Source organism: Ornithorhynchus anatinus, chromosome X5, assembly GCF_004115215.2.
Source record: "Ornithorhynchus anatinus isolate Pmale09 chromosome X5, mOrnAna1.pri.v4, whole genome shotgun sequence".
NCBI lineage: Eukaryota > Metazoa > Chordata > Mammalia > Monotremata > Ornithorhynchidae > Ornithorhynchus > Ornithorhynchus anatinus.
The window spans coordinates 13,336,690-13,363,948 of NC_041753.1; the positions used below are offsets into that span (position 1 = coordinate 13,336,690).

Consider the following 27,259-nt stretch of genomic DNA (forward strand, 5'->3'; position numbering starts at 1 on the left):
TCAGCGTCGGAGCAGCCTTTAATCTGTTTTCCCGGTCAACGGGTCGGTCCTCCGCGGGATCACAATGCCGGTTCCCGGCCGGATAAGCCCGACGGCGCGAGGAGCCGCCGCCGGGCGGTTTCACCGGCGGGGTCTCGCGTGAGGCGACGCGACTCTCTCTCGGAAACGCCGGCCGGCGGGGTCTCAGAACATCTTCTTGCGCTTCCGTTGGCTGTTGGGAGGCCGGTAGACGGGTAGGGGGAGGGTCAGAATTCCCATTTTGTGATCCTCCTCTTCAGCTCCCACAGGCACCGGCCTTTTGGAGACCTTCAATCGCATGGCTTTGGCGATCTCCAGGATCCTGAGCGAAAGAAAACGAAAACCCCGCCGTCGGCGCCGCATCTCGAGATCCGCTGGCCCGACTCCCGCACGGGGCCACGGGGTGCAAGAGCCGGCCCCGGGACGCCGAGCGCGGGGCCGGGGAGGGCGAGGTCCCTCGGGCGTCCACGGCCACAGCCCCGCGGTAAACACGCTTCCCTCCCAACGCGGCGAGGAGCGGCGCGGCCCGGTGGCGAGGCCGCCGGGAGCCAGAAGGCCCCGGGTTCCGATCCCAACTCCGCCTGGCGGCCGCCGCGTGACCTCGGGCGAGCCGCTTCACTTCTCTGCGCCCCGGCTGAGCCAGCTGCGACACGGGGACCAAGACCGCGAGCCCCCCGCGGGCCGCGTCCGGCCTCGCGTCTACCCCCGCGGCTGGTTCAGTGCCTGGCACGCGGCGAGCGCTCAACGGACGCCATTTAGGACGAAAACCGATCGGTCGAAACGCCCCGACGTCGGTTCGGCTCGCTTCCCGAATCGGAGCGGTCTAGACCGGGTCGGCGGCCCCCGTCCCCTTCGGTGGGGAGGTGCCCGCCGCTACCAGGGAGGGGGGCGGAGGGGGACCCCGCCCCACCGCGCTCCATTTACGCCTCCGGGTCTTCCCGCTGGTCCCCAAGGCCGGGGAGACGTCTAAATCTCAGCGTCGGCCGACCGTATCTCCGCCTCCAGGCCGGTTTTAGCGACTGGGGTCGGGCGACGTCACGGGGCACCCGACCGGGCCGCGGGCGGGCGGGCGGCTCCGCGGACGGAGACGGGGCCCGGTCGGCCGCGAGCGGATCCACACGGGAGAGGAGCCCTCACGTACGGAGCTGAGAAGCTCGCAAGCTCTACGTTGTTTATTTATAGCGTCGTCTGTCTCCCCCTCTAGGCCGTCGGCTCCCCGGGGGCGGCTCTGCTGCATTGCTCGATCCGAAGCGCTCGGTGCGGCGCCCCGCACCCGGGAGGCGCTCGACAGATACCACCGACGGCACCCGACGACGACACACGAGGCCCACGGGAAACGCTGGAGGCGTTCGCTCGTTCTCGGAGAGGCGGCGGGGGGCTCGGTGGCGGGGGCCCGGGCTCGGGGGCCGGAGGCCGTGGGTTCGAACCCCGGCCCGGCCACTGGTCGGCTGCGCGACTGTGGGCGAGTCTCTTCTCTTTGTGCCTCGGTGACCTCGGCTGCAAAAATGGGGGATCAGGTGCGAGCCTCCCGCGGGACAACCTGACGACCCCGTATCTGCCCCGGCGCTCCGAACAGCGCTCTGCACACAGTAAGCGCTTAACGGGTGCCAGCATCATCACCGTCACCACCTCAAAACGGACCTCTGCACTTCCCCCAAGGGTCGTTTTCATCCCCCTTTCGGGAAGACCCGCTACATACGCTCCGCCCGTCAGTCGGTCACTCGGTCGCATTTACCGAGCGCTCCCTAAGTGGAGAGCGCCACGATGAGCGCTTGGGAGAGTCCGACCGAACAGAACACTACTGATACTAACAGTAACGGTACCCGTTAAGCGCTCACGACGTGGCAAGCAAACACAGCGGCAGACAAGAGGTGATCGGGATGCCCCACGTGGGGCCCGCGGTCTCGATCCCCATTTTCCAGACGAGGTCACCGAGGCCCCCGGCAGCGAAGCGACCGGCCCGGAGCCACACGGCCGACGAGCGGCGGAGCCGGGCGCGGACCCCACGGGCTCCGCCTCCCAAGCCCGGGCCCCTTGCCGCCGGGCCGCGCCGCTCTGTTCCTCGCCCGGAAGGAGCCCACGGCGTCCGGAGTTCCGTCCGTCCATCCCCGGCCGTGCCCCGTCACGTCCGGACGCCTCGGATTTGCCGAGCGAGGCGGGCGACGGCCTCCAAATCCAGACGGGGCGGGGCCGACGCTGGGCACCGACCGCCCGGGCCCGCCTGCCCGGTCCGCCGGCGTTCCGCCGCGGGGACCCGAGGAGGACGGTCGGTGGCGCCCTGAAACGGTCTAAGCGGCGGTCGGGAGAGCCATTCGTTTCCTGAACGCCGGGGAAGTGCCACCTATTGGAAAGGCGGTTTTTCCCGGCTGGCCCGGCAGCGGTCCCCCAGCGAGGGTGACGCCGCTCAAGCGCTGCGAGCGCTGGGGCGGATGCCGGTCAATCAGGCTGGACACCGTCCCCCGTCCCGACACGGGGCTCAGGGTCTTGACCCTCGTCTTCCAGATGAGGTGACCGGGGCGGTAGAGAAGCGGAGCGGCTCGCCCACGGTCGCACGGGCGGCGGGGCCGGAATCCGAACCCAGCTCCTCCTGCCTCCCAGTCCCGCGGTCTTATCCGCTGGGCCGTGCGGCTTCCCTAGAAGCAGCAGAACGTAGGCCCGGACCGCGCCGACGGGGCCGGGGCCGGCCCCCGCCGCACGGTAGCCGCGCCCGTGGGGGCACGCGAGAATCCGAACGACCGGAACCTGTACCGCGCCGGGGCAACGGGGCTCCTCGTCCTGACCGGTCTGGCACCGGCCGGGAATCCGGCTAAATCTGCCGGCTCTGCTTCAGGCGGCTACGGGTCCCTCGCGGTGTGAGGGGGCTTTGCCGGGACGTTTCGCCCCGCGACATTTCGGCCCCGGGACGCCGTCACCCCCGCCGCGCGACTACTTAGCGGCCCCGACGGCAGGGGTGGATCGACCCCTCCCCGGGCCCCGGGTCCCACCCATCTTGTGCCCCTCCTCACCCCCGCACCCCTCCCCCTTCCCCGGCGCTCCGTCAGACACCCCCCCCCCCCCCCGCAACGCTCGGCACGTAGCAGGCGCTCCACAGACGCCGTCGACGGATCGGTCGACCGGTGACGGGAGCGAGGCTCCCAGGTGGCCACCGTCAACCGGCCGAACTCCAGAGTCCACCCGCGAACCCGCGCCTGAATGTGGAATTGAGGCGAAACTTTCCGTGAAGGCTGTAAAGAGAGAAACCGAAACACGGACCCCGCCGAATCTTTTCCGAGTGCCATCGGTTTGGTGCCATACAGCCTTGGCGGGTGACTCCTCCCCACAACCTTTCCCCCCAAACTCTGATTCGAGGCCCGGCGGCAGGCAGCCCTCCGGCCCCTCCCAGGGGCGTCCGTGTGCACGTACGTAGGTGGAGAACCGAAAGCCGCCCAAGAGAACGCAGCATCCATCTCTTGCTCAACTAATCCGACGGGGCCCGAATTCTAAAATGGAAGGGAAGCAGACTTCGGACCGAAAGAGGGGCGCACTCATCAGGAAGGAGCCAAAGGGTCTGTTTCGTGTCGGCTGAGGGAAAACCTGCTGCCGTTCCCGAGCGGTAACCACCCGGGGCTCTCTTCCTGTGGAGGGCCCCAAGAGCCCGCTCCGCGGGAGCGAAAATGCAGGCAACCTCACTGAAAACTACGAAGGGGATGACGGTGGATTTTATTTCTACAACCGCCAACTGCTTCCTCTGACGCCCGCATCTCTCGACACGGGGCAACCTTTATCAGATCGTCCGTCACCTTTCCGCTCAAACCTAACTCCCGCTCGTCACCAGACGGGAAGAAAGACGTCAGTTCCGACTCAGTGGGGAAAACAAAAGAAACCCGAGACGACGACGATTGCAAAAAAAAAAAAACCCAACGACAAACCACCCTTCCTCTCAACTAAAGACTCTCGTCCCCCCGCCCGACAAATCCAATGTGGCTTCCCGAGGGGGAAGGCCCATATCCCCCCCGCTCAGTGCCGGGGTCACCGCTATACTGAGCCCGCCCAAGCGCTCGGCACGGTGCTCCGCACACGGCAGGCGCTCAATGAATACCACTGACGGATTGGCGAAGGGCGCGAAACTCCCAGGTAGCAACCGTCGACCAGGCAGGCAAACTCCACAGTCGACCGGCGAATCGGCCAGTACGGCCCTGGGGCCAAATCTGAAAATAGAGCCCCGCGCGATGGAAACCGAGGAGCCGGAATCCCAGAAAACGGAGAGGGGGAAGAGGTCACGGGGGGACTCCTCTCTCTGCAGCGCTCCGCGCGCAGTAAGCGCTCGATAAATACGGCTGAACGTGGTGCCCGCCTACAGTTCTAATAAAAGACTCGTGCATAACGGGCTTCGGGGGTTCGGGAGAAACGGACGAGCTTCAGTAAATGGCCAGTCGGGGGACGATCTCCACGCGCTCCGGTCCGCTGTAAGAGGAAAGGCAGCTTAAAGCTAAACCCCTCAACTGCACAACGGGCCACTACCCGTGCTTCTCACCTTTTTTCACCGAGTCTCATGTCCCTCTGTAACACGGTCAGATCGATCCGGAAGTCACTCACGTGCAAGGCCAGCGCTATGACGTAAGCTGTTATTTTGGCCTCCATCGAAGCCGAGATCAAGTTCTGGACCCTGAGAAACGTCAGGAGGAAGTCACACCGGGTCTGAGGTTGGCGAAAACACGCCCTTCGAGTGAAGCTACACTAAAAGCCCCAGCCCCCTCTCCTCCCAGATCGACCCTTTCACACCACGGTCTCGAGGCCGGCCGGGGGACGAGGGTCTCTTAACCGGGGAAGCCGAAATGGCACCTCGGATTTGCGACCGTCTTGCCGGCAGGCATAACCCGTCGATTACCCTCCCCGCGTCAGTCGCTTTTCGGCAACGCGTTCGGGAGGCTAAGGGACGCGTTGCCCTTTTTAAAAAGGCACGCCCCTTCCCGAGGGAAGAACGACTGCCTCTTCCGAACGCCGGAAAGAAAGCCGGGGGCGGGCCCGCTCGGCTGCCGGCGGTTTCCCGGAGGGGAAAGGATCCGTCCACCTCTTGTCTACACGAACCCGCCCCCCCCCCCCCAAATTTCTCAAATGAAAGTCGACGGTCAAGGGCCTCAGTCGGCTACAAAGCCAACGCGGGACACCGTCGGCAGTCTCCGAAACCGAGGCCGGAAAGCGGCAGGGACACACGGGGGCGGCCCAAGGAGGCAGTTTTCTCACAGTGAAGAGATTGGCTTGGGAACAGCCGCACGGAGAATGGAGGGTCTTTCGACTCAAAAATAAAATTCCGCTTCTTCCCGCCGCGTGCAAAACGGTGATCCCAAATGCCGTTACCTGCCACCGTTATACGTTAAGACGGTGAAGTTTTTCAGGAGTTTAGAGTTAATGATGTGAGGAATGCCTTGCCCCAGGGCACCTAGGAGAGAAAAGAAGAAACTACCGTCAGACCGTCGTAGCGAACCACTCCTCGCATCGGAACAGCGACGCAGGAACACGTAAGGGGGGGGGGGGGGGGGTGTCAGGAGGACCTGGCTTCTAATCCCGGCTCTGCCGTTTCTCTGCTGCGTGACCTCGGGCAAGTCGCTTCCCTTCCCTGAGCCTCGGCTCCCTCATCTGTAAAATGGGGACTGAGACCGCGGGCCCTACGGGGGACGCGGACCGTGTCCGACCCCATTACCTGGCATCTACGCTGGTGCCTTAGAACAGCGCCTGGCACGCAGTAGATGCTTAACCAATACCATCATTCATTCATTCGTACTGATTGAGCGCTCACTGGGTGCAGAGCGCCGTCCTAAGCGCTCGGGAAGTACAATTCGGCAACAAATAGAGACAACCCCTGCCCACAAGGGGCTCACGGCCTGGGGGGGGGGGGGGGGACGGGGACACGGACACGACAGACATCAAAACAAGTAGCCGGGCATCAGGGTAAATGAACGGAATTATAAAAAAGCCAACCCGCAAGCAGCTACGCTATTAAAACGGAATGGCTCCGAGGCAGCTTGCCGTAAAAAAAAAAACCAACCGACCCGCGAGGGAATCTGGGTCAGGGCTGAGGCGCGAGGGTTCTTCTGGTCGACGTATGGGAGGGGAAAATGGATGTAATAACAGAGACTGAAATAGTTTTCATTTGATCTGTCCTTGCCGGAGCTCTAGTTCATTACTGCTTTAAAAGTCAGAGATGAGAACGAAAAAACAAGAACGGTGAAGAACGATTCTCTCGGGAAAAACAGAGAGCGCGTCACAAATCCACTTCCCGTGTCCGGCGGATACGATATTCTAGGCTAAGGCAGTAAAACTCGGACGCGGTTAGTTAGCAGCGATTTCCACCACTAAACCGGGCTTCTTGGAAAGCTTCAAATGAACACGGGGAACCCTCTCTTATTAACTTTCCGATTAATGTACCATCACTTCGTAAAATCCGCCCCTCCCCCCCCCGAGGCTCCACAGACGATCACCTGACTCTAGATAGATAAACGTGTCGGCGTCAGAGCGAGTCGCAGATGAAAACGGTGGGAACGGATACGGCTCTTGACGACCGGCCGCCCCCGCCCGGACTCGGCACCGCGGGGCCGACGCCCGACGCCTTCGCCCCCCCCACAGCTTTCGGGGCAGGAAGCCGCTGGCCAGCTCCAAGATGGCGGCTCCCCCTCACCGAACCTCTCTCGGACACGGCCCTACCCGGCCGGGGACCGGCGGGACTCCCCTCGTTCCGACGGGCCGCGCGGGGCGGGCCGGAGCCGCTCCGGCGCCCCGCCCCGCCCCGCCGGCGCCCACGGGGCCGACCCGTCGCCGCGCTCCCCGGCCGGCCCCCCTCAGGCCCGCTGCTGCTTGCGGACGGTGCCCGGGGGCGGTGGGCGGCACGCCGGACTAGCCTCCGTGCCGGGCGCCGCGCACGCCGGAGGGCCGCGGGCGGGCCACGCTCGAGTGACCGCGTACCGGGGCAAGGGGCACCGGAGACGATTTTCCACACCCCCTCCCCTCCGGTTGAGCGTCTGACTCGCTACCGCTCCCACCCGGGAGCCATCAGACACCGGTACGGTATTAACTGGAGATGATTACCGCCCAATTACACCTCCACAAGGAAGCAAGGTAAGCCCCAAGTTGCCTCGGCCGGGAGATCGGTCTCTGCGCGCCGACCGCTCCGATGGGAAACTAGGGTTGCCCCTCGTAAGGGCTCGGGTTCGCCACGTTCGTCGACTACGGGTATGTGCTGCCGAGGACTGCGGCACTTTAAGCTCTCACTAGGCGCCGAGCGCCGCGCTGGGTGCCGGGGTGGACACGTGGGGCTCGGAGTCTACGCAGGAGAGAGGACGGCACCGAGTCTCCGTCCCGCAGGTGAGGGGACTGGGGCACGGGGAAGTCTGAGTGACTCGTCCAACCAAGGTCACTCAGCGGGCGCGCGGCGGAGCCGGGATCGAAACCCAGGTTCTCCCACTCCCTGGGGCTCTGCTCCTTCCGCCAGGCCGCGCGGGCTTCCCGGGTACTTAAACGCGCGTGGGAGCAGCGCCTCCGTCCTTCCCTCCGTCGCTACGCCCCGTGTAACTCCTTCAGCCGGTCTTCGACCCGGAACCCCCCTTCCGCGTTAACGGTCCCCGTCAGCACTGGCTAAACCTCCCCCGTGTTACTGCTGGGACCGTCCAAATGCCGAGTTCCAGAGGAAATCCACGAGCCCGATCTGCTTTCCCGACCTCCGGCCCGGGGCGGGACGGGGAAATGGCAAATCGGATCTGCCGCGGCTCCGGGGCGGGAATCACCCAGTCTCTCAAGGCCGGACGTCCGCTAAATCACCGGGCGGGTGAGCATTTAGACCGCCCTTCCGCAGTATCGTCACTTTTTTTCATTCATTCGTATTTATCGAGCGCTAACTGTGTGCAGAGCACCGTACCGAGCGCTTGGAAACTGGCAGTTCGGCAACAGAAAGAGACAGTCCCCTACTCAACGCCGTCTAGAAGCGGGGAGACAGACAACAAAACAAGCAGCCGGGCATCAACGGCATCTTTTCCTTCCGTGGCTCAGGAATTTCAGCCAGAATCATTGGATTGAAGAAGAAACTACAGCACATGAAAGCTTTAGGGCACTTGGCTCTTAAAAAAAAAAAAAAAAAAAAAAAAAGAAGAAAGCGGGCTCCTTATTTCCCTCTCGTGCACCTCCTTCCAAAATTAAACTCCCACTGAGCTTAATTTAAATTGGGCCTGTCAAAATGGAGTGAATCACCGGGTCTCCCGGAGTTCTATTAAGATAGAAACTGTGCCTTCTGGAACCGCCGTGAGAGATTTTGCTGTACTGAGGGGTTTTTATATCCCCAATAATCCACAGCAGAGCGGGTTTTCTTCCCCCACAGAGCTCAGGGCACCGAACCAAAATACCCAGAGACGCGCAACGGACACGGAGGCCAAACCCTCGTCGGCCAGAGACCAGGCCTCTCCTCTTGTCACGTGAAAAACCGAGACCCGTGCAAAGAGCTAGGAGAGAAATTTCCACCCATCGCTTACTTTTCCGCTTTATCACCTTCTGGAAGCCAAATCTCACGAGAGTATTCAGATACCAAAGACAGCGGGCCTTGTGGTCACGGATCTCTTCGTTGGAAGGTAACGACTTCAGCGCTTCTATAACAAAGGAGCAGTGACTAGAACGGAGAGGGAGAGGAGAGTCAGTCTCTACGAGGGGGCCGAGCGAAGAACTGCGTGACGACGGCGTACGAGGAAGCTGCGTCTGATCGACGACCCGGCACCGGCGTTCGGCAGATCGGTAGGGGGTTCCGAGCCGGGTGGCGCGACACCCCCGGATCTCTCGCAGCGCGGGCGACGACGACCTTTACCGGACGGTTACCACGTGCCAAATGCGACACAGTCAGACGGGGCACGGGCCCTGTCCCGCAAGGAGTTCTCAGACCGCAAGGGAAGGAGAACAGTGGTCTCGGTCCCATTTTTCAGGCGAGGAAACTGAGGCAGAGAGGTGGAGCGCCTTGTCCGGTCACCCGGCCGCCGGAGCCGGGACTAGAACCTGGGTCTCCTGACGACCAATCCTCCCACGTTCTTTCCACGAGGCCGCGGCGCCTCTTTAAGCTCCAGGAGACTCACTTCTTCTCGCTTTTTTTTTTTTTTTTTGGTATATATTTTACCGTCCCAAGGCAGAGAACGCCTAGTCTAAGAGAAACACTGTGGGTCTTAGCGTTGAGAAGTCTGGCCCGCGGTACCGGCTGACCGTCCGGGTGACCGGGCAGGTCGCCTAACCGCCACGTTAGCTCAGCTTCCTCTCCTAGTAAATGGGGATGATATCCGAGCCTCCCAACCTCACGGGGACACGGGGGGGATGGAATGGATGCCACGGAAGTGCCGGAGGAAACAGAGCGCCACGCGAGACGCTAATTCACAATGACAACAGCCCCCCCCGCCCCGGCACAAGGATACTGGGAGGATGAAATAAACGATGTAAAGCGCTTCAGGAGATAAAGCGCCAAACGGAACGGCAATTCAAGATAACAAAAACACCCCCGCCGTAGGAGGAGTCGACGGTCTAAGTGGACAAAAAGGAAAGCGGGGAGGGGACGGGGGGCAAACCGACAGCCGCAAGTCAGCATTAAGCACGAAGGAACTTGTTTCCTAATTTTCTTGTACTCTCCCAGGTGCTCAGTACAGCGTTCTGCGCACAGTAAGCGCCCGGTAAATACCGCCGACGGATCAGTTGCCACTTCAACCAGGCTATCTATTTATTTTGGAGTAGAGACATTTCCGGAACCAAGGCACATCCGGCAGGACCCGGCAAAACTTCTCGGGAGTTGCCCGGATGACTCCGGGCCTCTCCGGTTTTATGCCGTCTGCTCTCGATACGAACTTCTCCGACTAAGCCCGCTCGGTCCCGTGCCCGACTACTGCTTTCACCTCACCGCTCATTCATTCGATCGTATTTATTGAGTGGCGGGGGCGGGGCACTGTGCTAAGCTCTTGGGAGAGTAAAACCATCAAGGGACACATTCCCTAGCTTACAGTCTCGAGGGGAGCCGGGCATTAATATAAATCACAGACGGGCACACGGGCGCCGTGGGGCCGGGGGGGGGGGGGGGGGGGGGGGGGATGAATAAAGGGAGCAGGTCAGGGTGACGCAGAAGGGAGCGGGAGAAGAGGAAAGAAGGGCCTCTTGGAGGAGCTGGGCCTTCGATGAGACTCCGAAGGGGGTGGGAGGGTGGCCGTCTGTCGGATATGAGGAGGGAGGGCGTTCCAGGCCGGAGGGAGGACGTGGGTGAGGAGTCGGGGGCGAGGCGGAGGAGATCGAGGTGCAGCGAGAAGGTCGGCGCCGGAGGGGCCAAGTGCGCGGGCCGGGCGGCAGTCAGGAGAGCAGCGAGGTGCGGGAGGAGGGGGCGAGGCGCCCGAGTGCTTTAAAGCCAACGGGAAGGGGCTTTCGTCTGACGTGGAGGTGGACGGGAGACGACCGGAGGTTCTGGAGGAGCGGGGCAACGGGGCCGGAACGTTCTCGTCGAGAAACGATCCGGGCAGCGGGGTGAAGCACGGACCGGAGCGGGGAGAGACGGGAGGCCGGGAGGCCGGCCCGGTAATCGAGGCGGCACAGGACACGAGACTGGATTAACCGTGGCAGCGGTTCGGGTGGAGAGGGAGGGGCCGATTTGAGGGACGTCGCGGAGGTGACAGCCGACAGGATTCAATGCGGGACCGAACAGGCGGGGTGAATGAGAGAGGGGAGTCTGGGACGGCGCAAGGTCACGGACCTGAGGCGGGAAGGACGGCGGCGCTTTCTACAGCGACGGGAAAGTCAGGGGGAGGACGGGGTTCGGGTGGGGGGATGGGGAGTTCCGTTTTAGACGTAGTAAGTTTGAGGACGACGGGAGGACATCCGGGTAGAGAACGTCCCGGAGGCGGGAAGGTACGCGAGACTGCGGAGAGGAAAGAGAGATCGGAGCGGGAGAAGTAAGTACATTCACCTGCATAGAGGCGGTTAGCCGAAGCCACGGGAGGGAACGAATTCTCCAAGGCGTGGACGGAGAACGGCAGGGGACCCGGAACCGAACCTCGGGGGGCAGGGGGACGGGAACCGTCAGGGGGCGGGAGGCGGAGGAGGAGCCCGTGAAAGAGACTGAGAACGCGCGGCCGGAGAGGCGTGGGGACGACCAGGAGAGGATGGCGTCCCGGGCCGGAGGCGGGACGTGGCCGAGGGGTCGGCGGCGGGACGGACGAGGCCGAGGCACGGCGAGAAGGTCAGCATTAGAGGGGCGAAGGCGCGCGGGCCGGGATGTAGCGAGAGCGGCGGGGTCGAAGCCGAGGTCGGATAACGTCTGCGGGAGGAGGCAAGGCGAGGGGGGTGGCCCAAGGCAGCCGAGAGGTCGAGGAGGATGAGGAAGGAGCAGAGGCCGCCGGACCGGGCGAGGAGGAGATCCCCGGGGACCTCCGAGAGGGCGGCGTCTGCGGGGCCGAGGGGACGGGAGCCAGATCGGAGGGGGGTCGAGGAGGGAGCTGGAGAAGAACCTGAGACAGCGGGAGCAGACGACTCGCTCGAGGAGTCTGGGGAGAAACGGCAGGAGGGAGACGGAGCGCCAAGCGGAGGGGGAGCCGTGGGGTCGAGGTCGAGTCCGGACGTTTCTTACCTGCTCGTCTGGACCATTTTCAGTATTTCTTCGGACGTGATGTTCTTAAAAGCTTCAGATGGAGTCTGCAGGGCTTCGTATTCCTCGGAGGAAATAACTGAGGTAAACGTCAAGAAACAGACCAGAGCAATTCGGGCCACGGGACCACGTCCTCTCCGTCACCTAAAACACAGAGACGGGCTCGTTCCCGATCTCCGCGGGCGGCGGCGGCGCAGAGTCGTCCGTGAGACGGCGAACCTACCCACCGGCCCCGAGATCCTTTCCAAATAGCGGGGCGTCTCGGCTGAAGGGCAGGCACAAGGCGGTTTTTCTCATAGGGAACCGGGGAGGGAATGGAAGCAGTTGGCTCTTCCCTCGCCATCTCCCAGAAGAGAGCGTGAACCCTAGAAATGGGCTCAACGGGTTTCTCTGGGGGTACGGTGATATAATAATAATGACGACGACGATGATGATGGCGTTCGCTAAGAGCTTACTACGTGCCAGACGCTACTAAGCGCCGTGGTAGATTCAAGATAATCAGGTCTCGGGGCGGGGCGGGGAGCTCACAGTCTAAGCAGGAGGGAGAGCAGGAACTGAATCTTCATTTTACGGATGACGGCGCTGAGGCCCAGAGTAGCTAGGTGACCCGCCCGGCGTCACACCGCAGGTGAGCGGCGGGGGCCGGGATCAGAACCCAGATCCTCCGACGCCCGGGCTCCGTCCGCGAGGCCGCGCCGCTGTAATCCAGTAACCGCACCTCGCGATCGTGACTACGGCGGGATTTCCCCCCGAGGCTACGGAAATCGCCTAGGGGGTAGACGGCCGAGGACGCCGCCGTGACCGACGTTTTTGGACTCGAGCTCTTGGGATATCGCCGCGCCCGCCATTAGCAGAACGCATCAGGCCTCTACCGCTCACCGTTGTTTTACTCTGTCGATCGCTATAAGGGTCCAAAACACAGAGAAACATAAAGCGCCGTACGGCACGGTACAGTCCGGGGAAGCGGAGGCCGGGAAACAGGGCGGCACCAAAACCTGACCAACGCCACCCGCGCGACCATCCCTTCCTACGCTCCCCGCACCGGACGCGCACCGCGTCGTTCCCGGGGCCGGGGTCGCAGGCCGTGGGGAACGTCTGCTCACTTCTCCTTCGCGTCACCCGCCGACGGTATCTACGGAGCGCTCGCGGCGCGCGGGGGCACCCCGAGTGCCGGAGAGGGTGCGACGCAGAGCCGGTAGACGCGTTCTTTTCCCGTGACGACCGTGCTCATTAACCAGACCGCATAATGAAAACGTACGCCGCGGCAAGACCGGCTCTAATCACACAGGGTTCGGGTTTAACTCGGAACGTACTTCCAATTCCTTCGGGCTTAACAGATCAAGCCGCAGAGCTCTACAAACGATTCCGCGAGCTCACCCTTTCGCTGCTAAAAAATCAGGCCACGCACATTACTCGCACAGCTGTTCCTACTGTTTCAGCGAGAGCGGGATAGCGGGCTTTCTCCTCCCCGCCGCGTTGGCAATCGGAGGAGCCTGCCGCCCCAGAAAGGATACGGTCTTCAAACCTGTAAACGTCTTCTGGTTTGGCGCCATCGTCGTGGCACGGAGGCAGGAAGACGGATTCCTCTTGCAATTTATCCAGAGTTGCCTCACTCACTAAAGCTTTACAGCGGGGAAAGAGAACGTAAGAAGATTCGATGAGAATAATGCGATCCCAAGCTACGCTTCCATCACGTATTTTAAGCGGGGGGGGGGGAGAGAAAACTACTCCCCATCCAGATCAACCCATCTCGACCTCCTCTACTGACGGAGTCTCCCGTCGCGGATGACGGACGACCGCCCCGCCCGACCAAATAACAACGGCCTTTACTAAGCGCTTATTAGGCGCAAGGCCCCGGGGTCGACAGGAGGCAGTGAGATCAAACATGGTTTCCGTCCCACGCGGGATGGACCACCTAAGGGGTGGGGACAGAGGGCGTCTTCCGCCCATCTGCCGACGGGGAAACCGACAGAATGCAGATTCCGTATCCGTCTGCCCCAGGGGCACGGGCCGGGGGGGGGGGGGGGGGGGGGGGCCGACCTGGGATTAGAACCCAGGGCTCCCGCCTCCCAGTCCAAAAGGGATCAGCTTCCGTTATCACTTCTTATCCCAGCCGAAGGAGAAGCAGCGTGGCCTAGGGATAGGGCACGGGTCTGGGAGTCGGAAGGGCCTGGGTTCTAATCCCGACTCCATCGCCCGCCCGCCGTGTGACTCTGGGCACGTCACTTCGTCTGTGAAATGAGGATTGAGACCGCGAGCCCCGCGTGGCTCACGACCCGACTTGCTCGCGTCCAGCCCAGCGATCAGCGCAGCGCCCGGCACACGGTAGGCACTTCGTTCATTCTTTCCAGAGCATTTACTGAGCGCTTACTACGCGCACGGCACCGTACTAAGCGCTCGGAACGGCCGATTGGGCGACGGACAGCGACAATCCCTGCCCGACGACGGGCTCACGCCTAAAACGCCCAAAGTCTGTCTTCGTCGTAAATGTTTTTCCCCACCCAATGAGAACGGGTCAAATCAAACCAATACCCGATACCACCTCCGGGAACGGGAATCGCGAAAGACCAACCCGGGAACAAACAAACAAAAAAAAAAAAACCCGGAGGCATCCTAGACCTTCTTTTTTTTTTTTTTTTTTTTCGGGTTAGACATTTTTGCTGCTCACCATCCACACCCCTCGTATCTATGATGTTTTCCGCTGCTTTGGCAACGGCTATGTTTAGAGTTTCACTGCCAACTGCATTCATCCTTCTGGCGTTCAGGGCTCGCTTCTGTTTGGTTGTGCCAAAGGCTTCGATGCAAGAATCCACCTACGGGAAGAACAAAAACAATTCAGTTGGGGGCGGAGGGGAGCGCAGCACAGCCCGGGCCAGCCCATTCCACAGCCGGACCCCCGCCCCCAACACCTCTATCTGATGCGACCTGCCCACGGTTTAAAAAAACCCAACCCTCTACTCTTTCTAGGACACCTGTTTTGGTGTCCAAAGCGGCAGATCGGGAATCACTTCCCAGCGAGACTTCTATAAGCAGGTGCATATGGCGCCAACCATCACGGTGCCCGCCGAGTGCCGGGCGCCGGGGTAGGTGCCGGTCGATCGGGTTGAACACAGTCCCCGTGTCCCACACGGGGCTCACGGTCTTCAGCTCCATTTGACAGATGAGGTAACCGAGGCACGGGGAAGCGAAGGGCCCCGCCCACGGGGCACACGGCAGACAGGCGGAGGAGCCGGAATTAGAACCCAGCTCGGGCTCTCTCCGGCGGGCCACCCCGCCCCTCTGAGGCAGAGCCAAGCGGTCTGAGGGAACACCCCCCCCCCCCCCCCCCCCACTTGGGCCAAGGGAGAGGGAATACCTACAGGGCTCCATCGGATCCTCAGTTCGCGCGCACGGGTCGGAGCACGCGTAACAATAATAACGGCGGCATCTGTCAGGCGCTTACCGCGCGCCAAGCACCGTTCTAAGCGCTGGGTGGGGGGGGGGGGGGGATACAAGCTGACCAGGGCTGTCCCACGTGGGGGCTCACGGTCTTAATCCCCATTTTCCAGACGAGGTCGCACAGCCGACGGGCGGCGGGGCCGGGATCGGATCCCGCGACCTCTGACCCCCGCGCCCGGGCTCTTGCCGCCGAACCACGCTGCTTCTCCGTTCCCGTCACCGAGTCACTTGGTTCCCGACAGGTCGCGACCGGAGAAGGGGCGTGGCCCAGCGGGGAGAACGCAGGCCCGGGAGTCCGAGGACCCAAGTCCGTCCGTTCGTTCCGTCGGGCGCTCGCTGTGTGCAGGAAGGACGATTCGGCGAGAGGGAGAGCCCATCCCCGCCCACGCCGGGCTTACGGTCTAGAGGACCCAGCTCTAAGTTCCAACGCCCGCTCCGCCACTCGCCTGCCGGGTGACCTCGGGAAAGTCGCTTTACTCCTCTGGGCGTCGGTTCGAGCTCTACGTGAGACAGGGACCGCGTCCGACCTGACTATCTCGAACCTAACCTACAGTCCCCGGCCCAGAGCAGACACTACGATGCCACAAAAAACCCCAACCCGACGACGACGACAAAAAAGACGCAGCCGGGCCAGCCTCTCCACCTACGCTTAAGATTCCGCTCGCCCTCTCTCTGCTTCACTAGGCTGAAGCGGGAAGGTGACGGCCAAGTGTAACACCGTTTCAGAGGCGGAACGTTACAGAGTCACCGCGTTACGGCAATGACACGGCAAGGGCCGCCGGGTCGCAAACGAAACCGCCACCCCCATTTTGGGGGGAAGCGACCGAATCGTTTCTAAAAGACCCGAAAATGCCACGAGAGCAGGACGTTCGCGCCTGCGGGCCGTAACACGGCCGTGTCGACTCGGAGCCTAGGAGCTTAACGTTTCACGGGCGGTAACCCAACCTACACCCGGGGACGCGCCGGTGGGAGACCGGGGGGCCCGGAGATTCCGCTGGGGGCCCACTCCTAAACCGGTCCCTCTCCCTCCGCCCTCGACTTCGTTTCACTTACTTTTTCTCGGTACGTTTTGGCCTGATTTTCTGAGGCGGCTTCGCTCTCGTTTAAGTCATCTAGAGGAACGAAAGGAACGGTAACGAGCTTCACGCACGGTAACGGGCTTCACCCGGAGGCGTCCGACACCTCCGCTGAAATGGTCTGCAACCCGGCGTCGCGTCCCCTACCCCCGGGGGGGGGGGGGGGGGGGGCGTCTTTTCGCCCCTCCTTTGGCGTCAACAGAGAAAATCCAGGAGCGGAAACCTTTCGTGCCCGCCTCGCGTCACGATGAGACCGGGTTACGCTCCCGAAAAGGGGGCTGTGAAATGGGTCTCTCTCCCCATTCACACTAACACGTTACGATTCCATCGCCGGAGCTTCTAGAAAAGCGTTTACACGGGGCGGGGACTCGATATCACATATCGCCAGACTCTCGGTGGACCTCTGCTCCCCTCCAGGTACGTCACGCCGTGACGTCTTCCGTCACCCTCTAAAAAGAAATCCACCCTCTTTACCGCCCACCTTCCCCGTCTATTCCCGGCTGCTCTGCGTCCCCCCCCTTCCTCCGCCCCATCCTCACGCCTCCTCCCTGCCGAGCGCGCGTGCCTCCCGCACGGGCTCCGAGGGCAGCATTTCGGGATCTTCCTTCACCGTTCGAGACGAGCGAACTGAGAAGTCGCTTTGTAGGGTCGATTCCGAAGAGCCGGGACCATACCTGAAAACACCGGCTGCATGTTAAACAGTTCGGCATCAAAAATTTCCATTTTCCCAGAATCCTTGTTCAAGGCACCGACGAAGTAGCTGCAGGGATGAAACGAGACAGAAGCAGAGTACGTTTCACATCTCTTCGCTTCCCGTTTTGTACTCGGCACCTCCCGAGACTGCCGCCCGCGAGAGGGAGGAATAGCGTCCGTCGACACGGAGCTGAGCCTCTGAAAAGTCATCACGACCGCCGCCGCCGTACTTCTGAAGGACGCGAAGGGATTCCGCCGGGCCGGTCCGGCGCGTCGACCTGCAGGGAGACCGGGAGGCCCGGCATCTCTCGAGAGGGTCCTAGGCGGCCCGCGGCTTTGGGAGCCCCAAGGGACGGTGCGTGGGCGGCACGTTCCCGAAAGCATTCGGAAAAAAGACCGCCTTGCAGGGGTTTCCACCGAGTCAGCGGCACCAATACCGACGAAATCCGTAACCGTGCTTCCCGTGTGCGGTAGGAACAAGATCGTCAAGGTCAGGCGGTCCGTCTCCCACGTGGGGCTCGGCAGGCTGAGGGGGAGGGAGAAGGGGCACTTTTAACCCCCTTTCCCAGATGGGGAAACCGAGGCACAGAGGCGTGAAAAGAGCCGCGCCTCACGTCAGCGCGGCAGGGGGCGGAGCCGGGATTAGAACCCAGGGCTCCTGACTCCCGGGGCCGTAGCCTTCTCACTAGGCCCCGCTGCTTCTTCCTAAGCCGACGGCGGACTCCGGCCGACAAGGCGATGAGAGAGAGACTTGGGAACAGGACCGGAGGCGGGGCAAGGCTGGGGTAACGGGGACGGAGAGGGGGTGACGGGCGTCCCGGCCTCGCGTCTCCGGCTCTGCTTCCCGGGCGACGCCGGGGCGGGGACCGGGAACGCAGGAAAGCCTTCCTGTCGCCGCTTCCATTTCGGGGGGGGGGGGGCGGGGTGGGATGGGAAGATACGCGAAGGGGGAGGCAATTGCCGAGAAGGAAGAAGGGCGCGGACGAACAAGGAGTCGAAAGCGGAAGAGGTGAAAACGAGATACGGCGCGCGGGTCGGTCTGAGACGGACGAAGCCTTTGAGGGGGGGGCGTAGTGGGAGAAGACGGTAACCGAGCAAGGGGAGAGAGGGCTGACCCGAGCCACAGGCGAGGAGATCCCGTTCGACGGCGCGAAGAACGGGTAATGACCGAAGGTTCCCGGAGAGCGGGGAGACCCGTGCAGAATGACGTCTTGGAGGAGCGATCCAGGCAGCGGAGAGCGGTACGAACTGGAGAAGGGGAGGGCCCGAGGCGGGAAAAGCGCCGAGGAGGTCGACACGGCGCCCGACCTGGGACGCGACGGGCCCCCGGACCGGACCGGGGGGGGTGGGGGGGGATTTTAGACGGAGAGGAAAGGGCAGATCCGGGAAACGCGGCGGAGGGGAAAACCACCGGGACCGAGCAGTCGTCCCAACGTGTGAGGGTTCGGAGGAGAGGGAGGGGTCAGAGACAGTACCAGGGTCGGGGGACCCGGCGACGGGGAGGTTCGGGGGAGGGATGGATCTGAGAAGGAAGGTCGGGGAGCTCAGTTTTCAGACGTCGAGAAGTCGGACATCCCCGTGAAGGGGTCCCGGAGGGCAGCCTGGGCAGGAAGCCGGCAAGGACTAGTCAGGTGGGCAAAGGGGGGGCGGAAGGTGAGAGGCTTCGGGAAATGGGGGGAACCACTGTGGAAAGCTGCAGCCCGGCGAAATTTACTACTGTGCATTCGTGCGATGGGATTCACTGAGCGCTCACCGCGCGCAGGGCACCGTGCTAAGCGCTCGGGAAGTACTGCTACTAACAGCGTACGAGGCGCTGACTGTACCAAGCACCGCGGCAGATACGAGAAAAATCGGGTCAGACACAGTCTCCGTCCCACACGGGGCTCCCAGCCCAGGGGAGGCGACGGAACGGGGATCTAATCCCCATTTTACAGACGACGCAACCGAGGCACCGAGGCCGAGCGACTCGCCCGAGGTCCCCCAGCAGGCGAACGGGCAGAGCCGAGATCAGAGGCCAGGCCTCCCGAGTCCCACGGCCGCGCTCCTTCCGCTAGCCCCACGGACGGAGGAGCGGCGTGGCTCGGCGGAAGGAGGACGGGCCTGACGGTCACAGGCCGTGGGTTCTAACCCCGGCTCCGCCGCTTCCCGGCCGGGGGGCTCTGGGCAAGTCGCGTCGCTTCCCTGGGCCTCGGTTCCCCCAGCTCTAAAACGGGGATGAAGACCGCGAGCCCCACGTGGGACGACCCCATCACCTTCCATCTAGCCCGGCGCTCAGAAGAGTCCTCGGCACGCAGTAAGGGCTTAACCGATACCGTTATTTATCGTGATCATCACTTTTACCCGCGGTGATCACGAAGCTTTCTTAGAGAGGCGCCGGACGCCCCCCCCCAGCGGCTCCGGCACGATCCCCTAAGCACCCCTCTTTGATCCTCCTTGCCACCGCAAGCCAGGCGGCGGAGCATTCTCCCCCTCCTTCCCCCAGTTCTCGCCCGAGAGGGAACCGGCTCGGAGGTCCTACGGGGCCCAGACTCCCAGCCACGCACGCTTTAATCAGCGGGGTACGACCGCACCGGACCGTCCCGACCGCTTTCAGCCCCCGTTTAAAAAAAATCCGCGACCGTTTCGCTCGGTGCGCCGACCGCCGGGTCCGATCACCAGAGACCCTTGCACTTTTCTTTTATCTGATTCCTTTATCACACGCTCAGTAAAACAGGATACAAACCCTGGCCCCCAAGATCGACCAGGACAGTTTGCCAGCAGAGGCACGCCTCCCCCCCCCCGACACTTCACAGACCACTCACCTGCATAAAGAGTTGCATTTCAGAACTCCCGCTCCAAAATTGCTTCCCATGTAGGAGAGTCTGTCGGTTTCAGCCACCTGAAAATTGGGGGGGGGGGGAGGAAAAAAACAAGAAATCGTCACCTACTCCAGAACGGCGCCTAGAAGGAATTCCAGTCATCTCATCACTGTCTCACGCTGGCATGATAAACTGGGCATCGGACAGATCCTAACTGGAAAAGCAATTCAGACGAACCGAACCCCTGAACTGAACGCACCCAAGGATCCCGTCTTCCTCCACCTTCAGGGCTGAGGAGGGCGGGACCGCCTGACGTACGGAAGGGACGGGAGCTGAAAGGGGGAGACCGACTACGAGCCTCTACCAGAGGACTAAGGAAATCTCCTCCTTGCGGCCCGGAACGGTCAATCTGGTAATAAAGGAGGCATCGCTCCCCGCTTCCCGAGCGGTCGCCGTACGTTAAAATCCGAGTCCCGATTTTATCTTCGGCATTCAAAATCACGACCGATTCCCACAGGCGGCAGTCGGTGACGTGGGGATTCTTCTGGTGAAAACAGCTCCGTACGACGGCAGGCGTCCGGAATCGGAGGAAGGGAATTACGGTCCCGTTCCGGCGCTCCCACCCAGTTTGGAGGGCTGAGGCCTAGGACCGAAGAGCTGGGCCTCTGCCCGCTTCTCTCTTACGGGGGCCGCCGAGGCTTCGCCGAAGGGGCTGGGCCGACGTCCGCCTAAATGCCAATGTACAGCTTCCCGCCTCCCTCACTTGACGGAATCGTGGAAGTCACGGAAGTTATCTTTAACGTTTTGGTCACCCGAAGACTCTCTCGACAGAAAAAGCAAATCTGAAACGGCTCACGAGAGAGAGTCCGATAGATACGGAATAGGATCGCTTACAACCGGTGGTACGTATTCGGCGCTCACTACGTGCACGACACCGCGCTACGCGCTTGGAAGAGTTCAGTGGAGTTGGCAGACCCGACCCCCCCACTCCTTAAAGGGAGCTTACCATCATCCCCCTTCGCCGATGCGTACGTAGGGTCAAAATCCAATTTTAGTACGGAGAAACCTCAAAATAAAAAAACCCGCTGACTGCAAGGAGTACTTGGAAGGTTCAGGGATCGTCCCACTCGCGAGAAGCCGCGCGGCTTAGCGGAACCGACACGGGCTTGGGAGTCGGGGGCCGTGGGTTCCGGATCCCGGCTCCGCCGCCCGTCAGCTGCGTGACTCTGGGCAAGTCCCTTCGCTTCTCCGGGCCTCGGTTACCCCGCCTGGAAAACGGGGCCGAAGACCGTGAGCCCCCGTGGGACCCTCTGATAACCTTCCATCCACCCCAGCGCGCGGAACGGCGCTCGGCACTGAAATGCACCATCGTCGTCGTCACCCTTACCGACTAACCCCACCGACCCGAGTCCCTCCGACAGATTTACTGGCTTTCAGGTGAACCAGCGGTCCCGACCCGAAGGTTTCGGCAGGGAGCCGGAGGAGAGGGAGGGAGGAACTGGGAGAGTTTGCCCCTTCCTTCCCCCACAACTCCCCCGGCCCGCGGCAACCGGAGCGGGGCGCTCCGCTCTCCTACCGCCGGGGCGCTTCGGAGACGCTCAGATCCGGCCCGCCCCGGTAGCTCGGAGGGCCGCCGGAGAAGACCGTCGGGGCCGGGCCTCTCGGTGAAACACGAGGCCCTGGGCTCCTCCAAGACGCCTGTCCGCCCAGCGGGGTGACGGAGACCCCGTGGGTCTCGCCCCCGCAGGACAGGGGGTTTCTAACGCTACTCTCCTCTCCCACGGTCTCACCCACAAGCGCCACATCTGGGGCCGCACGAATAAACACGCAGGGTAACGCGAAACCTCCGACTAAGACCCGCAACTCGTCCTCTCGTCCTACGCCGTCGACTCGCCCACACCCATACAGACGCAGAGGTGCTCACGCACCCCGTGTCTCGGATGGGGACCTACGAGGGAACCTCGCGGAAGGTCAGGTCCACAGAGAGCAGGTCCCCTCGGGTAAAGGACCCCCCACGCGGCGGGGGCGGGGGTACGGGAAGATAGCGCGCTACGGAAGGGCGAGAGGCGAGAGACACTAGGGAAAGAGCGAAGAAGCCCACCCTATCTAACCTGGACGGAGCACGGCAGCGCCGGAGGTAAGGGGCGCAACTGCGGCGGCAGGATTCTGCCGCCGGGTGGGATTCCCAGGGAGCCTCCGCTCCCTCCCCGCCCCGCTCAACGTCACGCACGGGACCCGGCGGGGCCCGCGCAACTCGGCCGGCAAGAGAGCCGGCCCGGCGGACCTCGGGCCCGAGCACCCCGTTCTGAGGCGAGGCCCGGCCCGATATCGAAGGGCGCGTCGGCATCCCTGGATCCGAAAGCCGGCCACGAAAGGCAGCTCAGTCCACCGGCTCGTTAACCTCATCCCGCACCGCTCTCCGGCGACAGAGATTCGGTTCGTGATTTCGAACCTCGGCGGAAATAATCCACGGTTTCGCTGACACCTGGTGGTCCCACAGGAACGGAGGTTTGCCGCGTCCCTTCCGTACACATTCCCTTCCCTCCGCTGTTCTTTCCTTCGATGAAAAATACAAAGAGAGGCAGCCGACTCGACTCGGATTAGATTTCCCCTACCCAGACAATCATCCTGGTCTACCGAAGACCGGGCGGCCCGCCCGCCGGGCGGTACGGAACGCTTTCCTCGGCCAAGAAAGGAGAGGCGGTACGGCCCGGCGGAAAAGCCCGGGACCGGCCCCACAAGCCGAGAGCTCTTGGGCGAGTCGCCCACCCTCCCTCCGTGTCTCGGTTGTCTCGTCTGCAAAATCTGGATAGAACATCGGCCCCCCCCCCCCGACCGCGAGCCTCGTGTGGGACGGTGACCGCCCGACGTGACTCCCCGGTATCGACCCCGGCGTTCTCCCCTCTCGGGACGGCACCCGGGGAGTCTCCAGTACTCCGCCGGTCTCGGTCACGGGAGGGAGAGTCGAGCAGAGGCCCACCCCTTCCGTTCCCACCGCGGCTAGCAGTGGCCAGCGAGCGACACGAGGTCCGGACTCACCCGCGCTGGGCGGCGGCGGCGGCGACGAGGGGCAGGGTAGAGGGCGGAGACCCGAGTTTAGGGCGCGGAAGGAGGCGCCGGAAAACCGCTTCGCGATTCTTATCGGGAAAACTCTACGGAGACGCTGCCGGAACGACCCCAGATGGGGAGCGGGGCGTTCCGGGAGGGGCGCGCCCGCGGAGTCGCCGTGGATCGGAGACGACCCGGCGGCGCAAGACGAGACCCCAGTGGTCGGCACGGCGCTTTCTGGAGAGCGAGTGCCCGAGTGCCCCGCTGATTAAAAAAGGGCCCCCAGAGCAATACGCGCCGAGTGGTCATTTTTCCAAAGCAAAACTCCGCCAAGGCGAGCCGGCGTCTTCGGACCGATTCAAGAGCTTCCCAGACGGCCCGGGCCTTCTCGTAAATGACAATGAAAACGAGCCAGAGCGAAACGGAACAGACGTACGGCTCAATTTGGGGTCCGCGTCGACCACAGTCCCCCGCCGACACCGCCTCGATGCACCGAACCACCGCTCGGCGCTCTCCCTCCGTATACGACCGTCTACGGTTTCGCATCCGTTACTATTTTTGAGAGACTGCTCAGTGAAGCACAGCATAACCACGACGGTCCACGATCACCCCCACCCCGCTCGTCTCCTTTTGGGCGAGCCCTGGCTCCCGGTAGCTCCGTTTTGGTGAGGTCAGGCAGCCTCCAGCTTCCTGACAACTCCAGAAACGCAGACCACTTGTCTCCCAACCGATCGATGGTTTCTGTTGGGCACTTAGGTGTGCAAGAACACGGTACCGAGCACTCGGGAGAGTACGACAGACATACGTGTATATATGTATATATATACGATATATCTATACCTATCCTCTGACGGAGCATATTCGGAGGAAGGTAAGAGTGTCCCCACACCCCAAGCCCCGTATTTCGAAGCAGTTCCCAACTCCACCCCTGAAGTCTATTCGGAGAGAGGAAGAGGCCCAACCGCCCTGCCCTAATCTGTGCTCGGTAAAACATCGTACATTCATTGTCTATTAATTAGGAGGAGGATGAAGAGCGGGCCCGGGGGATCCCATTTCACTCTTCTTGCTTTAGATCGAGCACGTCAAAAATCTTCACTAGTCCGCAATGTTTTTAAACCAGCCCTCCCCCGCCGCCCCGGGATGTTTTTATCCGTAAAGGCTGCAGGACCGTCCCGAGGGAACGGTGCCGCTCCCAAAAGGAGAGAATTGTCAGGTCTGCCCCCGGGATAAGAACAAAGCTCCTTACCAGGATCCTTCTGTGCTTCTTTCTAGGATTAGTGGTGTCATTGTTCTTATATAAGGTAAAATTCACATTTGCAGAATTCTGGAGTCTCCCATTTGAAAACTGCACTGCAATACAGCCAATAAAAGACAAAAGGTTAACGGTCAACCGGGAGCACGAGCGAGAAAGCGAGGTCGGGGGTGGGGTCCGTAATCCTCTCACAAGCCAGGGTTTGAAAAATCCCCCGTCCTTGCCAGTCCCCCCACACGGCAGCGCCACAAGATTCGATTCAGCTCGTCGAATAAGTGACGCGCCGGCGGGGAAGGAGCGGAGGGGGGCCAAAAGGAAACGACCAGGTGGGGACGGAGCGTTCCCCTACTACCCAGTCGCGGTGCTTCTCCATTACGGGGGGAATCTACGGGGCGCTCACTGGGCGCGGAGCCCCGTACCAAGCGCTTCCGAGAGTTCGGCGTAATAGAGTGGGCAGACGATCCCGGTGACCGAAGAGCTCCCAGACCAGAGGGGGACAGGGACGCCGACAGAAATTACCGACGAACCCGCACGCGGGTGGAGGAGCGAAGATCCGAGCGCCTAGCGGGGGCGGACCCGAGCGCGCCCGTGAGGCCGAGAGGACGGACCAGTTGGAGGCGGGATGTGACGAGGGCTCCGAAGGTGCGCGGGGAGAATGGGCGGACACGAGGGGGGACCGGGTCCGGGGCCAGACGGAGAACGGAGGCAAGGGGTCGGGGGCGAGACAGACGAGATCGAGGTGCGGCGAGTAGGTGGGCGTTGGGAGCGTAGTGGGAAATCGGCGAGGTAGAGTAGGGCTAAGCCTCTGCTCCTCCCCCTGGGCACCGTGCGCTCATTTGTATTTATTTTTATTACCCTATTTATTTTGTTAACCAGGTGTCCATCCCCTTGATCCTATTTATCGCCATTAAATCCTCTCGTTTTTGTCCGTCCGTCTCCCCCGATTAGACCGTGAGCCCGTCCGCGGGCGGGGACGGTCTCGATCTGCTGCCCAATTGTCCATTCCAAGCGCTCAGTCCGGCGCTCCGCACGGAGTGAGCGCTCAAGAGCTACTATTGAAGGAACGAGTGGACGAATGAGGGGGCGAACGGATCGAGGGCCCGGAAAGCCGACGGTGAGGACTCAGGACCCGCGTCCGACCTGGGCGTCTTTCATCTAGCCCGGTAGGCGCTTACTACGGGCACGACCTTCCCGCAGCGGCATCCGGGGAAGCCGGGCCGGCTCCACGTTCCTTCGGTCGTATCTCTTGAGCGCTTACCGTGCGCAGGACACTGTACTAAGCGCTTGGGGAAGTACAATGGAGCAGTGAAGACGATCCCCGCCCACAACGAGCTCACACGCCACCAAGCCGGGGGGGGGGGCGGGTCCCGGGAGAGAATGATGATGACGATGATGATGATAACGTCGGTATCCGTTGAGCGCTTACTACGTGCAGAGCACCGTCCCAAGCGCCGGGGTAGGTACAGGGCAACCGGGCCGTCCCACGTGAGGCTCACAGTCGATCCCCATTTTACAGAGGAGGGGACCGAGGCGCCGAGAAGTGAAGCGACTCGCCCGAGGCCACGCAGCTGACGGGGCCAGGGCCGGGATTCGAACCCGTGACCTCCGACTCCCGAGCCCGGACCCTTCCCACCGAGCCGCGCTGCTTCGGAGCCCGCTGAGAGACGACGGGGCCGGTCGAGCACGGGGAGGCGAGGAACTCCATCAGTGGTATTTACTGAGCGCCTACCGCGCGCCCGCTTGTGAGCACGCAACGGGTCTACCCACTCCGTGGCGTCGTCCCGCGCGGCAAGGGCTCGATGGATGCCGCGGCCCGACTGCCCGCGGAGCACCGCGCCGAGCGCCTGGGGGCAGTCCGACCCCGCGGGGCTGGGAGACGCCGCTCCCCGACGCGTGGGCCCGGGAGTCGGGAGGTCACGGGTTCGCGTCCCGCCTCCGCCCCTCCCCGGCTGCGGGGCCTTGGGCAAGTCGCTTCACTTCTCCGGGCCTCAATCGCCTCGTCCGTAAAATGGCGACGGGGACCGGGAGCCCCCCGCGGGCCGGGCCCGACCCGACTGCCCGCACGTACCCGCCCCGGCGCCCAGTACAGCGCCTGGCACAGAGTAAGCGCTTGATAACCACCGCACCGCTACTAAGGACGCGTACGTCAGGGGTTCTTGATCCCGCTCCGCCGCTTGTCCGCCGGGTGACTCGGGGCACGGCACTTGCCTTCTCTGGGCCTCGGTCACCTACGAGAGGGGGACGGAGACCGGGGGCCCCACGTGGGCCAGGGACTGTGTCCAGCCCGTCTGTCTGCATCCACCCCGGCGCTCGGCACAGTGCCTGGCAGCGTGGCTCGGTGGCAAGAGCCCGGGCTTGGGAGCCGGAGGTCACGGGTTCGAATCCCGCCCCCGGTCAGCTGTGCGACTGTGGGCGAGTCGCTTCACTTCTCTGGGCCTCGGCGATCTCATCTGTCAAATGGGGAGGAAGACCGTGAGCCTCACGTGGGCCAACCGGATTACCCTGTACCTACCCCGGCGCTTAGAACAGTGCTCTGCACATAGTAAGCGCTTAACGAATACCATCACTATCATTCTTCTTCTTCTTCACTGTCTCCCGTTGCTTTGGACTTTCCCAAGCGCTTAGTACGGTGCTGTGCACCCGGCGCTCGATGAAGGTATCCGTTAGGCGCTTGCTACGCGCCGAGCACTGTTCTAAGCGTTGCGGTGGACACGAGGCGATGAGGTCGTCCCACGTGGGGCTCCCAGTCTTCATCCCCATTTTGCCCTGCACTTTCCAAGCGCTTAGTACAGTGCTCCGCACACGGTGAGCGCTCAACAGAGGCGACCGAATGAACGGCCGGATCAGAACCCGAGACCTCTGACTCCCAGGCCCGGGCTCTCCGCGACGGTGATGTCGACGGCGTCCGTTAAGCGGCGACCGGGTGCCGGGCGCCGTTCTGAGCGCTGGGGGAGACACGAGGCGGGATTGGAACCCACGACCCGTGCGCGGCGGGAGGACAGGAAGGCGAAGGAGGAGAGACACTTACTGAGCAGCGCGTCCGGGCCCTCTCGGCGCCGCCCGCGATATCGCCACACGGCGCGCTCCGCCATGACGGGCCGCCGCCTCGCTCGGGGCCGCCGCGCGCTCTGCGGCTGCGCCACCGGAAGGGGCGGGGCTCGAGACCGGAAGTGGAAGCCATCTTGCTGCCGCCGCCCGCCTTCCTTTCTTCCTGCGTCCCCTCAGTCAGTCATTCATTCGTTCGTTCGTTCGTTCGTTCGTTCGTTCGTTCGGGTTCCAGTCCCGGCTCTGCCACTCGTCGGCAAGTCGCTTCACTTCT

The 27,259-nt window shown here is 62.7% G+C and overlaps 1 protein-coding gene across 2 annotated transcripts; it reads right to left on the bottom strand.

Annotated features, from left to right (window-relative positions):
• On the bottom strand, positions 1-27,127 carry POLR1E (RNA polymerase I subunit E). Of its 2 annotated transcripts, none has more exons than XM_039910840.1 (12): positions 26,969-27,127; positions 23,935-24,033; positions 19,644-19,720; positions 16,824-16,909; positions 16,127-16,185; positions 14,304-14,448; positions 13,150-13,257; positions 11,618-11,714; positions 8,514-8,647; positions 5,356-5,437; positions 4,532-4,663; positions 1-340 (listed from the first exon to the last, which is right to left on the bottom strand). In XM_039910840.1, exons 1-12 carry the CDS (start codon positions 27,119-27,121, stop codon positions 184-186), a joined length of 1,329 nt encoding a protein of 442 aa, XP_039766774.1. In that variant the 5' UTR covers positions 27,122-27,127; the 3' UTR covers positions 1-183. The 2 variants fall into 2 exon arrangements, with proteins under 2 accessions (XP_039766774.1, XP_028911809.1); XM_029055976.2 differs by having other exon boundaries at positions 23,935-24,038; positions 26,969-27,071.
• Positions 27,128-27,259: the final 132 nt, after the last annotated feature.